The following is a 14,620-nucleotide window of genomic DNA, read 5'->3' on the forward strand; positions in this document are numbered from 1 at the left end:
TCCCTTACTGCTCAGGAGTCATGCGGCCAGAGGTCACAAGATCTGTGACTTCCCCAATTGCTCCTATAGATAACATCACTATTGTAAAACCAAATATTGGTCTTTTGAGATGTTTTTCAGACTTTTGCATTCTGAAATGATTCATGACTCAACTAGTCCTGTGGCCCTCACCTAGAGGTGGACTTAGTGCACAAGGTCTGTTTTCTCCACTTGTATCATTTTATCTGCAATGAATCAGTAGCACCCATTTTCTGCTCCTACTGCCCACCAAATTATCCCTAAGAACCCTAGCCTCTGAGTTCTTGGGGAAACTGATCTGATTAATAAACTGCCATCCTTTCACCTGGCTAGCTCTGCGTTGTTAAACTCTTTCTCTACTGCAATACCATGGTCTCAGTGAACTGGTTTTGTCTACGCAGCAGGCAGGAAGAACCCTTCAGGTGATTACAAATTAGCCTGCTCCAGAGCTGCTGAGGAGGGGGGTGACACCCTTCTTGTGCCTGCATCTTCTTTCTTGGGAGGTCGGCTCTGTTCCCAAGTCTGATATGATGGGGAACTCCTCAAATATGGCCAAGCGGTTTGAACGCGGGGCAGCCAGGGGAGACACAGATGGTTGCATGCACATCTGTGGTCTGCATGATGCTGCTAGACATGGTGGACAATACCAAGATGAATCAGACCCAGCACCTGCCTTCCGAGACCTTATGGGCTCATGATTCTCTTCCTTTTAACATGTATATTTATTAGGTACCATAGTGTACAAAGCTTGTTTGCTCAAATTATTTCATTAGGTCCACCTGATAGTCATGTAGAGTGGGCAAGACTGATATGATTTGTTTTATATTTGAAGAAACTAGGTCTGTCAATAGTGAGCCAGGTTAAAAAAAAAAAAAGAAATCAGGAAGTTAGGTGATGAGCCTAAGGCCTTAACTCTGGTGAGGAGCAGAGCTAGGACATGAGCCTGTCTTCTGGCTCCAGGCTCAGTGCTGAGCCAACTAAAGGGGCATAAAGGGGAGCTGAGATCAGGGAAGGCTCTGTGGAGTGGCACTGCCCCTCATTCCCTTGTCTGCAATTCTAAAATCCAAAGGACTCTGAAAACAAATTCTCTCTCTCTTTTTTTTTTTTTTGTAATGGGATCTCATTCTGTTGCCCGGGCTGGAGTGCAATGGTGCCCCCTGCAGCCTCGACCTCCCTGACACAAGTGATCCTCGTGCCTCAGCCTCTTGAGTAGCTGGGACTACAGGTGTGTGTCACAACACCTGGCTATCGTTTTTTGTTTGTTTCCAAGTTTGGGACTAAAACTCAATTTGGCAGCAAAACCTGACCGGAACTGATGTAATTTGTAATCTTTAGTTATCCACTTACCATAAGATCAATCTGTTTAGCTGCAGAAATCTTAATGTTTGTTAATAGGGGGTTATCCTGGTCCATAAAGGGAGGGAGAGGAGGAGGTATTACCTAATACTGGGTCCATGGACTACATAGCTTTAAAAAAATCTATAAAATTTCGAAATACAGCTGGCTCCGAGGGTTATGGATAAGGGACTCTGGGTTGGATCTGAAAAGGGGCTCAGTTGGGGGGTGGAATTTCGATGTTTGGAAGGGATGTGGAGGGATGTTATGAAGAGGCAGCCTCACGCCATACCGCCTTGGGTCTCGGTGTAAGTCGTTATCAACCATTACATTTGCTTTAAAGCAGAGATGACTTGCATTTCTGATAACTACTTTCCCTTAATTCATGATTCACACACATTTGGAGGGCTGGGCTTTCTGGGTTTGGTTTTTTCCCCTGGTACCAATCCCCGCCTTTTCCCACAAATCACCTGACTTCCCTGAAAACTCAGAAACACGCCCTTTGGCTGAAAAATAGCATTAAGCAATCGGTGAAATTCCCTATTCCTCCTTTCCCGCTTGGAGCCCTGGATAGAGGCCTCTCAGGCCTGGGAGGAGGATGCTATCCTTGTTTCAAAAGCAGAGGGAGCTCCAAGATCAAGGCTGAGTTACTCTTTCCCTATGTCATGGTCTCCCAGCCCCCTCTGTTTAGATCAGGGAATTTCAGACATGCACACTCTTATGAACAGAACCCGGACAGGGAGGCTGACCGGAGGTTCCTGCAGAGGGAGCGTCAAGGCCCTGTGCTGCTGTCCCTGGGGGCCGGAGGGGTTGCCCAGCATGCCCACTGGCAGGAGACAGGGGACTGACCCACTTGCTCCTACCAGCTTCTGAAGGTAAAATCCTTACAAACGAGGAGCAGAGCTTTGATGCAGGAAGAAAGAAAGGCAGAAAACGTCATGTAGGAGGGCTTGGGGCAATGATAGAGGGTGACAAAGGCAGAATTTAAAAAAGGCAGAATATAGACAACCTACTTTTCCTAAGCTCACCCCATCCACCCCTACTTCACCCTTTTACCTACCACTGTTTTCAGGGTTAAAGCAATTTTAGCAAGACTTTACTAGGAACTGTGGGGAGATAGCTTATATTTTCAGTAAGTTGGCAGGGGAGCGGGGGTGGCAGCAGGGACAAAGCCCAAAGAAACTCTGGAAAATGAATGGAGGAAGTTTTTACGTTCCTTGTCATTTGGCTGTCCCTTTTCTCCTTCCTCACGCAACCCTGCCTCAGCAGGGCAGCACTTCCGTCCCAGACTGCTTGTTCCAAGGCCCCTGACTTCCCCTAGTGAAAGAAGCTCCTGCCTCCGTCCGTGGGCGTTGGGAGCATCAACGCAGATGCACGCAATGATAAACAGCAGACAGGGCTGCTTGAGGAGATAAGGAGATCATGGTTAAAGAAGAGGGGCTGTCCTAGATGCATGGTCATGATGCACGAAGACTGCTGAAAACCCGAGTGGAAAGGGGAGCATTGTTCTTGAGGGCAGGAGAGAGACTGATACCGTCGGGGTGGGGCTGGTGGAGGACAACAGAGGAAGAAGAAAACTGGGAGAAAGTACTCGATTCCTTTGGAGAAAAATTAGGAGAAAGTCCAGAGAGGCAAGGAGGGAAGGATACAATTTAGTTATAGTCTAGAAAGTTAGTTGAGGTTGAACTAGGGAGGGTGTGAGGGGCCTGGTGACGTGCGGCGATGTTGGTGATATGGCTCTGTTTAACCTGTGTGTTATCCCTTTGAAGGTGACACTGAGCCCCAGGTGACGCCGCACCACCAAAGAAGGTGCCTGTGTTTGTCAGACAAATACAGCCAGGCCTACCACCCCTTAGGCTCCAAAGTCCCGAGGTCCAGAAAGCCAGGACCAAGAGACAGGCAGCTCACCAGGGCGGACGAATCGCCAGAGATGTGGTAAGTCATCAAGGATCTCCAGAGGTTACACAGACTCTATTCCCTTCATCTTCTCAAGAAAAGTGCTCATGGGCCAGGCATGATGGCTCACACCTATAATCCCAGCACTTTAGGAGACCGAGGCAGGAGCATTGCTTGAGCCCAGGACTTTGAGACCAGCCTGGGCAATATAAGGAGACACTGTCTCTATTAAAAAAAAAAAAAAAAAAAAAATGAGCCCAGTGTGGTGCGTGTCATCTGTGGTCCCAGCTACTCAAAAGGCTGAGGTAGTAAATACACTTGAGTGCCCGGAGGTCAAGGCTGCAGTGAGCTGAGATCGCACCACTGCACTCCAGCCTGGGCGACAGAGTGAGACCCTGTCTGAAAAAAAAATAAAAGGTGGGGGGCTCTTATCTGAAGCCTGGGTTTTGGTTTGACCTGGGCCTTTTCTTTATTCCGACCTAAGATTCTCCCCTATGGCCGACCGACTGACTACCTCTATCTTCTTCCCCCTTTCTTCTGCCTCTGAGAAATAGCGCTTTCTGTCCTAGGCTGCTAGTGCCTGGGTCACCCGCCAATCTATGCCTCTTTTTTTTCAGGTGCATTATCCTGTTTTCCCTTTTGGCATGGGTTTATGCTGAGCCTACCATGTATGGGGAGATCCTGTCCCCTAACTATCCTCAGGCATACCCCAGTGAGGTAGAGAAATCTTGGGACATAGAAGTTCCTGAAGGGTATGGGATTCACCTGTACTTCACCCATCTGGACATAGAGCTGTCAGAGAACTGTGCATATGACTCAGTGCAGGTATGTTATAAGCACAAAAAGAATAGAGAGAGAAGACCAGGGCTGAGGTCGTAGAATAAGGATGTGGGAGGGAGAGCCACCTGTACTCACAGTGAACTGAAGTCAAGTCCTAGGGGCATAAGTGTTCTACTCTCTCTGTCCCTTCTCTTACCTCCATACCAAAATATTACCTTTTCCTAGCTTTTGTTGTTGACTCTTCTCTTAGATAATGTCAGGAGACATTGAAGAAGGGAGGCTCTGTGGACAGAGGACCAGTAACAATCCCCACTCTCCAATTGTGGAAGAGTTCCAAGTCCCATATAACAAACTCCAGGTGATCTTTAAGTCAGACTTTTCCAATGAAGAGCGTTTTACGGGATTTGCTGCATACTATGTTGCCACAGGTAAGGCTTACCCTTCTGCATGTGCCTTATTGACCCAGCTAAAAGATTAGAAGTGAGAAATCCACTGAGCAACACATTGAATGGGGATTCTGTTTGTAATTCATACAAAAAGTGTTGACTTGGCCTGGGTCCCTCCATAAATCACTTTTGTGAAATTCAAATGCATGATCATATGTTAGTGGTGATGATGATAATGGTAATAACACATATTACATAATACGCAGTAATTTATTGAGAGCCACTGTAAACTGGGTATGTGTCGGGGATTTTTCCTATTTTAACACAATCATCACTTTTAACCCTTCAAGATAGGTGTTATTTGCTCCATATAAAGATGAAGAAAATAAAGACTAGGAAAGTTAATAACTTGCCAAGAATCACACGAGGAATGTGTAGTATTTAAACCCATTCAATATATGGCATTCAAACCTTCAAATTCTGGGTACTTCTGTATCCCTCTCCAGGTTAAAATGAAGCTAGGACATCTCATAAAGCCAAACTATTGTTTAGATTTGATAGAAGGACCAACATCATATAAAGCAATGAATGTACTGATTCCTCCTTGCAGAAGGCATTATCATGATGTTTATCTTGCAGAGTCTCATCCCTGGAGCTGAAATGCTCCGTACATGGGAAAAGTCAAGGATCTCTGACATTAAGAGCTCCCTAGGCTGGATGTGGTGGCTCACACCTATAATCCCAGCACTTTGGGAGGCTGAGGCGGGTGGATCACTGGAGGCCAGGAGTTAAAGACCAGCCTCACCAACATGGTGAAATCCTGTATCTGCTAAAAATACAAAATATTAACCAGGTGTTGTGGTGCGTGCTTGTGTTCCCAGCTCCTCAGGAGGTAGAGGCATGAGACTTGCTTGAACCCAGGAGGTGGAGGTTGCAGTGAGCCGAGATTACCCCACTGCACTCCAGCCTGGGTGAGAGAGTGAGGCTCTGTCACATACACACACGCACACACACGCACACACGCACACACGAGCTCCCATATAGCTGTGTAGTGGTAGGGTTCAACCCTGGAATCATATGTCAGGAGAGTAATATAGAATAAACCAGCCTGACATGCGATCCCTAGAGGGATCTTTAAGCAACAGGCCTTTCCTACTTTTTCTTACCCTTAGGTTTTGGGTTTAACCTCATTCTGCCTTCTTGGTGTTTGTTCTTGACCTCAGCCTCTCTCTACTCTTTGTAGACATAAATGAATGCACAGATTTTGTAGATGCCCCTTGTAGCCACTTCTGCAACAATTTCATTGGTGGTTACTTCTGCTCCTGCCCCCCGGAGTATTTCCTCCATGATGACATGAAGAATTGTGGAGGTGAGCTTGGTATCAAGAGGGTTGCATGTTCCCTGGGATTTGGAATGACTGGGGCCTCAGAAAGGGCTTTGTCCACCCTTCCAACTTCGATTAGGCCCAGCCTTCATTTGGCATTTCTTCTTTTTTATTTTAAAATTTATTTATTTGTTTGTTTATTTATTTATTATTTTAAAGAATTTCAGTAGTTTTGGGGGTACTGGTGGTTCTTGGTTACATAGATGAGTTCTTTAGCGGTCAATTCTGAGATTTTATTGCACCTGTTACCTGAGCAGTGTACACTATACCCAATGTGCAGTTTTCTCGACCCCCTTCCAACCTCCTCCCACACTGAGTCCACAGAGTCCATTATATCACTCACTACTGGCATCTATTCTTAGTTACTCATAAGCTGAGATGAAGCCACAAGAAGGGAGGAAGATAAGACTACAGGGTAAAGTTAGTTAATTGGAGAAGAGAGATAGATGCCTGTAAAGAGTCTACTGGGGGCTGTTCACAACAAGAAAAGGCTCCATCCTAAGCAAAGTGATGGAAACCTAATAGGGCTTGGGTGTTCCTGCTGATATGTACTGCATGTGTAATTGCTGCATCCCTCCAGTTAGGGCGGGGATCTCAGGTTAGTTTGAATGGAGGACTGTCAGTTTCTGAGAGAAGGAATCATAGAATAGTACAGGAATTCCTTTGCTTGACACCGTATTTGATTCTCCCTTTCACTTTTTCTCTCTTAGTTAATTGCAGTGGGGATGTATTCACTGCACTGATTGGGGAGATTGCAAGTCCCAATTATCCCAAACCGTATCCAGAGAACTCAAGGTGTGAATACCAGATCCGGCTGGAGGAAGGGTTCCAAGTGGTGGTGACTGTGCGGAGAGAAGATTTTGATGTGGAACCAGCTGACTCAGAGGGAAACTGCCTTGACAGTTTAGTTGTGCGTGACAGTTGATTAATACCCCTACCCTCAACTTACACAAAAAGATGTCTCCCTGAAAACAAAGAAAAAATTTTTTTGAGACAGGTTCTTGCTCTATTTTTCAAGCGGGAGTGCAGTGGTGCAATCACGGCTCACTGTAACCTTGGCCTCTTGGACTCAAGCAAGCCTCCCACCTCAGCCTCCTGAGTAGCTAGGCCCACAGGCATGAGCCACCATACCCAGCTAATATTTTTATTGTTATTTATTTATTTATTTATTTATTTATTTATTTATTTATTTTTTTACAGAGATGGGCTTTTGCTATGTTGCTCAGTTTGGCCTGTAACTCCCGACCTCAAGCAATGCTCCCACCTCAGCCTCCCAAAGTGCTGGGATTATAGGTGTGAGCCACTGCACTCAGCCTGAAGATAAAATTATCTTTTCTCCTGACCCTTATTTTGCTGCTTCTTATTTTATGTGACATTTCATGCCTCTGTTATTTTTATCTTCCACCCCTGAATTTTATCTCTTTCCTTTAGTTCTTTCCCTCTTCTGATTTCATCATTTCGTTCAGTTTGTTGCAGGAGATCAGCAATTTGGTCCTTACTGCGGTCATGGATTCCCTGGGCCACTAAATATTGAAACCAAGAGTAATGCTCTTGATATCATCTTCCAAACTGATCTAACAGGGCAAAACAAGGGCTGGAAACTTCGCTACCATGGAGATCGTGAGTAACCTAGAAGTGCCTCTTTGGTTGGTGATACCAAAGTCCCCAAACAATGTGGGATCAAAGCAGGTAGATGATCCAGGCACAATGGAAGCACCTGTGATCTCAGCTACCAGGAGAGGCTGAGGTAGGAGGATCCCTTAATCCCAGGAAGTAGGAGTCTGAGTCCACTCTGGGCAACAGAGCAAAATCTTGTCTCTAAAACAAAACAAAAACAAAGCAACAATAATTCAAAAAACAGATAGATTGTTGTTCTGATAGTATCCTGAGATACTTCACTTCCTCAGGAAAATCTAAACCAGTCAATGGTTGCTAGGAATGCCTCAACCCCTAGTAATCTTTTAACTAGACCTGAGAGTGCAGACAGTTTGGGGGTGGTTAGTTGGTAATGCCATATGATTTTAGACATCTGCTGTATTGGAATGTTAAGCATCAGGAATGAGGACAACTGGATGATTTTAGAAAGTGTGAGAATGATGTAAATAGAATGAGAGTCTTCAACTATTTAGTAATGTTTTTTTCTTGCCCCAACTTCTGTTCTTTCAAGCAATCCCCTGTCCTAAAGAAGAAACTCCCACTTCTGTTTGGGAGCCTGCGAAGGCAAAATATGTGTTTAGAGATGTGGTGCGGATAACCTGTCTGGATGGGTTTGAAGTTGTGCAGGTAAAGTACCATCCTGGCTTCTCCCCAATCCCTGGCCCCAGATCAGGATGAGTGTACTGAAATTGTCCAGTTGTTTACCAACGTAAGTGTGTGATCAAGGTATAATGCCTTTCCCATAAACACGACCGCTTAAGATCTGTAGTTCTCCCTTGTGAGTCACAGAGCTCCCTCGCCAGCTTGGCATTCTCTCTCTGCCTTCAGTCTTCTTGGGGAAGGGGGTTGACACGTTGGGGCAAAGCTATCTGTCAGCCTTATCTCCTGGGTGCTTTGGGTCAGTCTGCTGAGATGTTCCCAAGCTTCTTGTGGTGAGGACTCCTCATTGATCCAAGGCCAGAGATCAATTCCAGTTTTGATTTTGGTTTCCCATATCTCTCTTCAGAAATAAGTGGTGATGTTTATTATTCTCCAGGGACGTGTTGGTGCAACATTTTTCTATTCGACTTGTCAAAGCAATGGAAAGTGGAGTAATTCCAAACTGAAATGTCAACGTACGTGTCTCTTCAAAGTGGAAGTCTTTCTTTTTCTCTCAGAGAGAATGGAAAGATCAGCACATCCAAATTCAGATGCATGGTTTCCTCTTAGGCATGTGAGGGAGTGGGTTGGGTTTTTTAAGGGAAGCCAGTCATGGAGGCTTTTCTAGTTCAGCCCCCGAATCTGTTCCCAGGCCAACTAGATCGGCAAGTTTCTTTCCAAGAAAGGGGCCATGGGATAGGTCGAGTTAATAGCCCCACGTGGGTGCATTTGTGGCTTCCAGTGGGCCTTCACCAATCGCTGAGAACCAGGCTCTTCACTACAGCTTTCACAGGGCCATCTGAGTTAGCATCTCAGTGGGCCAGAGAGCTGAGAGATGCCAGTTGGGGAGGATGGCCACAGAGAGGCTGGTGTGGGGAGGTTCATCCCAGGTGTGCCTGTGGATATGGGGTGGGGAAGCAGTGAGGGTGAAACTGGCCCCTTGACTCTTCCTTGGAGGACGTGGCTGTCCTGACTGTCGCTCTCCTTCCTTCGTCTGGTAGCTGTGGACTGTGGCATTCCTGAATCCATTGAGAATGGTAAAGTTGAAGACCCAGAGAGCACTTTGTTTGGTTCTGTCACCCGCTACACTTGTGAGGAGCCGTATTACTACATGGAAAATGGAGGAAATGGTAGGTTTCTCCTATTGGAGAAGAGAGAGAGTGAGAAGGTGTTGGAGGGTAAATAGCATAATCTGTCTGTGCCAGAGAGAGTTTGGAGACAAATGAAGGTGATAGGGCAGACATTGTTCATCCCCTTGGCTGCTTCATCCAAAGATACACTTTTCATATAGAGCAGGGCACGCTCAGGGCAGCACCAGTCACAGGGCATCATAGAGGTCACCAGCTCAGCTTCACAGCTGCCGCAGGAATTCCCCTGTAACATCCATTCCATGGGATTACCCACCTTTGGACCAGTTATTTCATGTACAGCCCACAGGAGCAATGCCTTCCGCTTCAAGCCAGCAAGCTACACTGACTGGCTTTCTTGATGTGGAGGCTTTGGTTGTGCTAGATGAAGGGCTGGATGAGACACTATACATTCTCTGCATTGCTTCGTATTTTCTTTTCCCACTTTCCCAATGCCTTCTTTCCTTCTGCTTTGGAGATGTTCCCTTTGTCTCCCCTGGCGGGCTAGAGGCCTGAGGGATTGGAGGAAGATATTTTTTTCTGGCTTATTTAATCTGATTTACTACTTGAATCCCAGAGGAGCTGAGGCTCTGAAAGAATGGGGCAGGCTGTGGGAGAATGGAAGAGGGAGGGAAGATGTGGTGGTGAGTGTGGCCTGTGTTCTCTGTGCTATTCCAGGGCAGTATCACTGTGCTAGTAATGGGAGCTGGGTGAATGAGGCGCTGAGCCCAGAGCTGCCAAAATGTGTTCCAGGTAAGGAGGGCCGAGGCTTGGGGAGAGATGATAGGCATGGGTGAATGGGAGTCACCTTCTGAAAGCAGCTGTAACCCTCTTGGGAAAGGACTGAACAGTGGCCTGCCAGAGTCCAGCTCAGTGAGGTGGCAGTAGCACTGTGCCGTGGGCTGCTGGGGCCGTGGGGAACCTCCTCAGCTACACTGAAGCCAGGCCGACTGCAAGGAAATATAAGCGTCAGCCAGCGACAGTTGGTGTCTGGTAATGTAGCTGCAACGGGAAGATACAGAACTGCTAAAAACAGGGCCTGAAAACTGAGAGTGAGTAATCAACATTCAAAAACAAGACTAGTTAAATAACCTAGTTATTATATTAAACGTTTATATGGCAGCAAGATATCGAGGAATTCAAGGAACGAGGAAGATCAGAGTTGGGTAGCAGAAGGCTGGGGCAAATCCAGTAGGATAAAGACCATCCTGGTTGTTACTGAGAACTAAAGACCAAGCTTATTTGTTGTGTTTATTATCTCATTCACTTCCTTGTAACAGCCCTGTGAGCTAGGTGTCATTAGTCTTACTTGACCGGTCAATGGGTGGGTGCAAGTTCGCAGAGTTAGCAAGCTGCAAAGGCAGGCTTTGAGCCCAGGTCTGTCTAAGTCCAAAGCCTGTTGTGCTCAACTTGGAGTCCCTCCAGGCTGTCTAGCAAGGGATTTAGGTAAGCAGCTTCACTTGAATTCCGTTATTAGTATAACTGAATGGTAATGGCACCAGTCACTGGGAGTGACAGGTCAAGGCCAAAGAAGGGACCCCTCTCTACTTCCTAGGCTGACCTGTGGTTTACTAGGAGGGACTCAGTTGCAACTAGGACTCCAGTAAAGAAGGCGATTAAAGTTTGATCTGGGCATCTGAAGAAGGCAGAAAGCTTCCCTCCTCCACCAACTGTGTGAGAAAAGGGTTTCCAGCACTGGCTCTTGGTTGGGCACTGGCCTCACATGCCGAGTTGGGAAGTGGAAGGGGGACCCCTGCCCCCAGAGGGGCTGTGAGTCACACTGTGAATAGCGTGAGGCACTAGTGCATCTGGACTCAATGATTCACATACTGTCTCTGGTTAACTGAGCTCTCCCATGAGCCTGCTATGACATTAGCAAAGTGGGGTGTTTAGGTAAGACCAGGGTGGGTCAGGTATTGAGCTTGTTGACCAAATAGGATTAACCATTTCGTACTAGAGAACCCTGCAACCTAGCAAGTAAAATTATTTGAGTGGTTGGAGGATTTGCAGGAAGCCAGTATCATTTCTTGCTCCTTCCCTGTGTTTTTTTTTTTTTTTTTTTTTTTTTTACTTCCTAGTCTGTGGAGTCCCCAGAGAACCCTTTGAAGGAAAACAGAGGATAATTGGCGGATCCGATGCAGATATTAAAAACTTCCCCTGGCAAGTCTTCTTTGACAACCCGTGGGCTGGTGGAGCGCTCATTGATGAGTACTGGGTGCTGACGGCAGCTCATGTTGTGGAGGGAAACCAGGAGCCAACAATGTATGTTGGGTCCACCTCGGTGCAGACCTCACGGCTGGCAAAGTCCAAGATGCTCATTCCTGAGCGTGTGTTTATTCATCCGGGATGGAAGCTGCTGGAAGTCCCAGAAGCACGAACAAATTTTGATAATGACATTGCACTGGTGCAGCTGAAAGACCCAGTGAAAATGGGACCCACCGTCGCCCCCATCTGCCTACCAGGCACCTCTTCCGACTACAACCTCATGGATGGGGACCTGGGACTGATCTCAGGCTGGGGCCGAACAGAGAAAAGAGATCGCGCTCTTCGCCTCAAAGCGGCAACGTTACCTGTAGCTCCTTTAAGAAAGTGCAGAGAAGTGAAAGTGGAAAAACCCAAAGCAGATGCAGGGGCCTATGTTTTCACTCCTAACATGATCTGTGCTGGAGGAGAGAAGGGCATGGATAGCTGTAAAGGGGACAGTGGTGGGGCCTTTGCTGTACAGGATCCCAATGACAAGACCAAATTCTACGTAGCTGGCCTGGTGTCCTGGGGACCCCAGTGTGGGACCTATGGGCTCTACACACGGGTACAGAACTATGTTGACTGGATAAAGAAGACTATGCAGGAAAATAGCACCCCTAGTAAGGATTAATCCAGATACATCCCACCAGCCTCTCCAAGAGGCGTGACCAATGCATTGCTTTCTATTCCTTATGATATTCTCATTATTTCATCATGACTAAAGGAAGACACGAGCGAATGATTTAGATAGAACTTGATTGTTGAGATGCCTGGCTGGAAGTAGACAGGTAGAGTTTGATCATAGAATTGTGCTGGTCATACATTTTTAGTCTGACTCCTTGGGGTCCTTTCCCCTGAGTACCTATTGTAGATAACACTATGGGTGGGGCACTCCTATCTTGCACTATTCCACAGGGATACCTTAATTCTTTGTTTCCTCTTTACCTGTTCAAAATTCCATTTACTTGATCATTCTCAGTATCCACTGTCTATGTACAATAAAGTATGTTTATAAGCAAATTTTGGCTGACTTACCTAATTCCACACCAAATCCTCAGAATTACATAGAAGGGAAGTGGGGTGAGAAAGCTGTTATATCCCTGAAATTGGGCATCTAGCAATTTATATTTAATTTAATTATCACAAAAACAGATAATTCAGCTTTTCTTCTCTCTTCCAAATGAGATTTACTGAATATTGTGGATTAGTATGAAGATCGCCAGTGTTAGGCATCATATTCTGCTTTTGAAACTCATTAATATTTACCTAGCCAAAAAAAAAAAAAAGAAGAAGAAAAGAAAAATAAGAAAAAAAAAAAAAAAAGAAACTCATTAAATCTCATCGGGTGCATGGCTCACACCTGTGATCCCAACACTTTGGGAGGCTGGGGTGGGAGGATCACTTGAGCCCAGGAGTCCAAGACCAGTGTGAGCAACATAGGGAGACCCTGTGTCTACAAAAATAAAAAATAAAAATTAGCTAGGCATGGTGGTGCTTGCCTTAGTCCCAGCTACTCAGGAGGCTGAGGTGGGAAGATCACTTGAGCCCAGGAGGTCAAGGCTGCAGTGAGCTGTGATCATGCCACTCTACTCCAGCCTGGGCAACCAGAGTGAGACACTGTCTCGAACAAAATAAAATAAAAAAACCCCAACTTATTCAGAAGTCCATGTACAATAGTTTGAGTTGGCTGTTTAAGATCTTTAAGTATAAATTGTTTCAATATGTCAACTGAAAGTTAATTTTCCTTTAATACTCACTTGTATCATGCAATATTAGCACAACAAAAAAGAAAATCTATAGAAATTGAGCATGCTCTTGTCTGCTTTCCTGGTGGTTTTGATCAATTTGTGACAATGTTTTCATTAGACTGAACTCTGTACCAAGATGACATAGCAGAAAATCTCAGTGAGGATGGACCCCTAAACTCTCCCTTCTATTTTCTATGGGAAGGAAAAGAAAATATTCCTCCTCCCAAAGAATGATTAGTGATGAGAAATGACTACAGAATAGACTTAGCATTTTACAAACTGAGGACAGGAGAACTTTCTCAGGATGGCGGTTGCCCTAACAGGGTGTCTTAGGAAAGCAGAGGTCTGAGAAGAGCTGAGGGGGAGTCTGACCTGTTCGATGTGACACGTGGCTTTCAGGAGGGCAGTTTTTACCAGAAGCCAAAAAACGGTTTGTTTGGGCCCATCAAGAATGGACTTTGATATTCCATAGACCAAGAGGGCTAAATTCAAAAGCTGACCTTAGACCAGAGGGTAAACACGATGTGGTAACCAGAGGAACTCTAATTGAAGGGCCTGAAGAATTGAAGGGAATTACAACCGGGAGCCTCTGGGAGGATTATATCGTCAACCAAGCAGCATAAAGTCACTGTGTCACCCCTGAACTGTATGCCTTGTAGCCGCCTCCTCACACTTCCTGTCATTGCGGGGGCAATGGAATTGACAGTGTGGCCTGGGCGAGAGTGTTTCGGTGACAGGAGGATTCTTCTAGAGATAAAAAGGCATTGGAGAAATATTAAGATTTAGAAACATGATCTGTGATAGAGAGATTTTTCTTCTTTTTTTATACTTGGGGTAACAGCAAAACATTAACCTGGAATCTGACAAGTAACAGAAAAAGGAAGTTCACCCCTCTCAGAGAATCACCAGTCTATTTGGGTTCTGCCCTTGCCGATGGGCTGAGGTATTGGTGAAGAATTTCCCTCTTTGCTGCCGCCTTGTACAGCATGACCGGTATGGGTTTTGCATCATTGACTGTGCTGCAAGGTCATTTCTCTGGGTGAATGGCAGGGAGAAGAGCTAAATGAATCATCATCAGAGACTTCAGAGCTGGGAAGAGCTCGTCACCAGGTCCTAGAGAGGCTAGAAAGTCATTCATTATGTTTAAAGGGTATCCATCATAGTACCTTGCAAGTCACTTGGGAATGTATGTCCGCTTCTTCTGAAACTCAGGAAAATAGTTTTTTTTTTGGTGGTGCAACAGAGACTTACTCTTGTTGCCCAGGCTGGAGTGCAATTCCACTCCAGGAGGATCGGTTCACCGCATCCTCCGCCTCCCAGGTTCAAGCGATTCTCCTGCCTCAGCCTCCCAAGTAGCTGGGATTACAGGCATGTGCCACCACGCCCAGCTAATCTTTCACCGTGTTG

At 45.9% G+C, this 14,620-nt stretch overlaps 1 protein-coding gene across 1 annotated transcript; it reads left to right on the forward strand.

The window, feature by feature from the left end:
- Positions 1-3,122: 3,122 nt before the first annotated feature.
- LOC113222927 (complement C1s subcomponent-like) lies at positions 3,123-12,196 on the forward strand (the record flags this gene model as incomplete). Its single annotated transcript, XM_026452499.1, has 11 exons — positions 3,123-3,288; positions 3,867-4,074; positions 4,280-4,457; positions 5,659-5,784; positions 6,510-6,709; positions 7,266-7,419; positions 7,967-8,082; positions 8,492-8,570; positions 9,096-9,224; positions 9,900-9,974; positions 11,300-12,196. Coding segments are annotated over 11 exons (2,228 nt in total), but the record flags the coding sequence as incomplete, so codon positions are not given.
- Positions 12,197-14,620: the final 2,424 nt, after the last annotated feature.

The sequence above is a fragment of the Piliocolobus tephrosceles genome, unplaced genomic scaffold, assembly GCF_002776525.5.
Source record: "Piliocolobus tephrosceles isolate RC106 unplaced genomic scaffold, ASM277652v3 unscaffolded_36517, whole genome shotgun sequence".
NCBI classification, from domain to species: Eukaryota; Metazoa; Chordata; class Mammalia; order Primates; family Cercopithecidae; genus Piliocolobus; species Piliocolobus tephrosceles.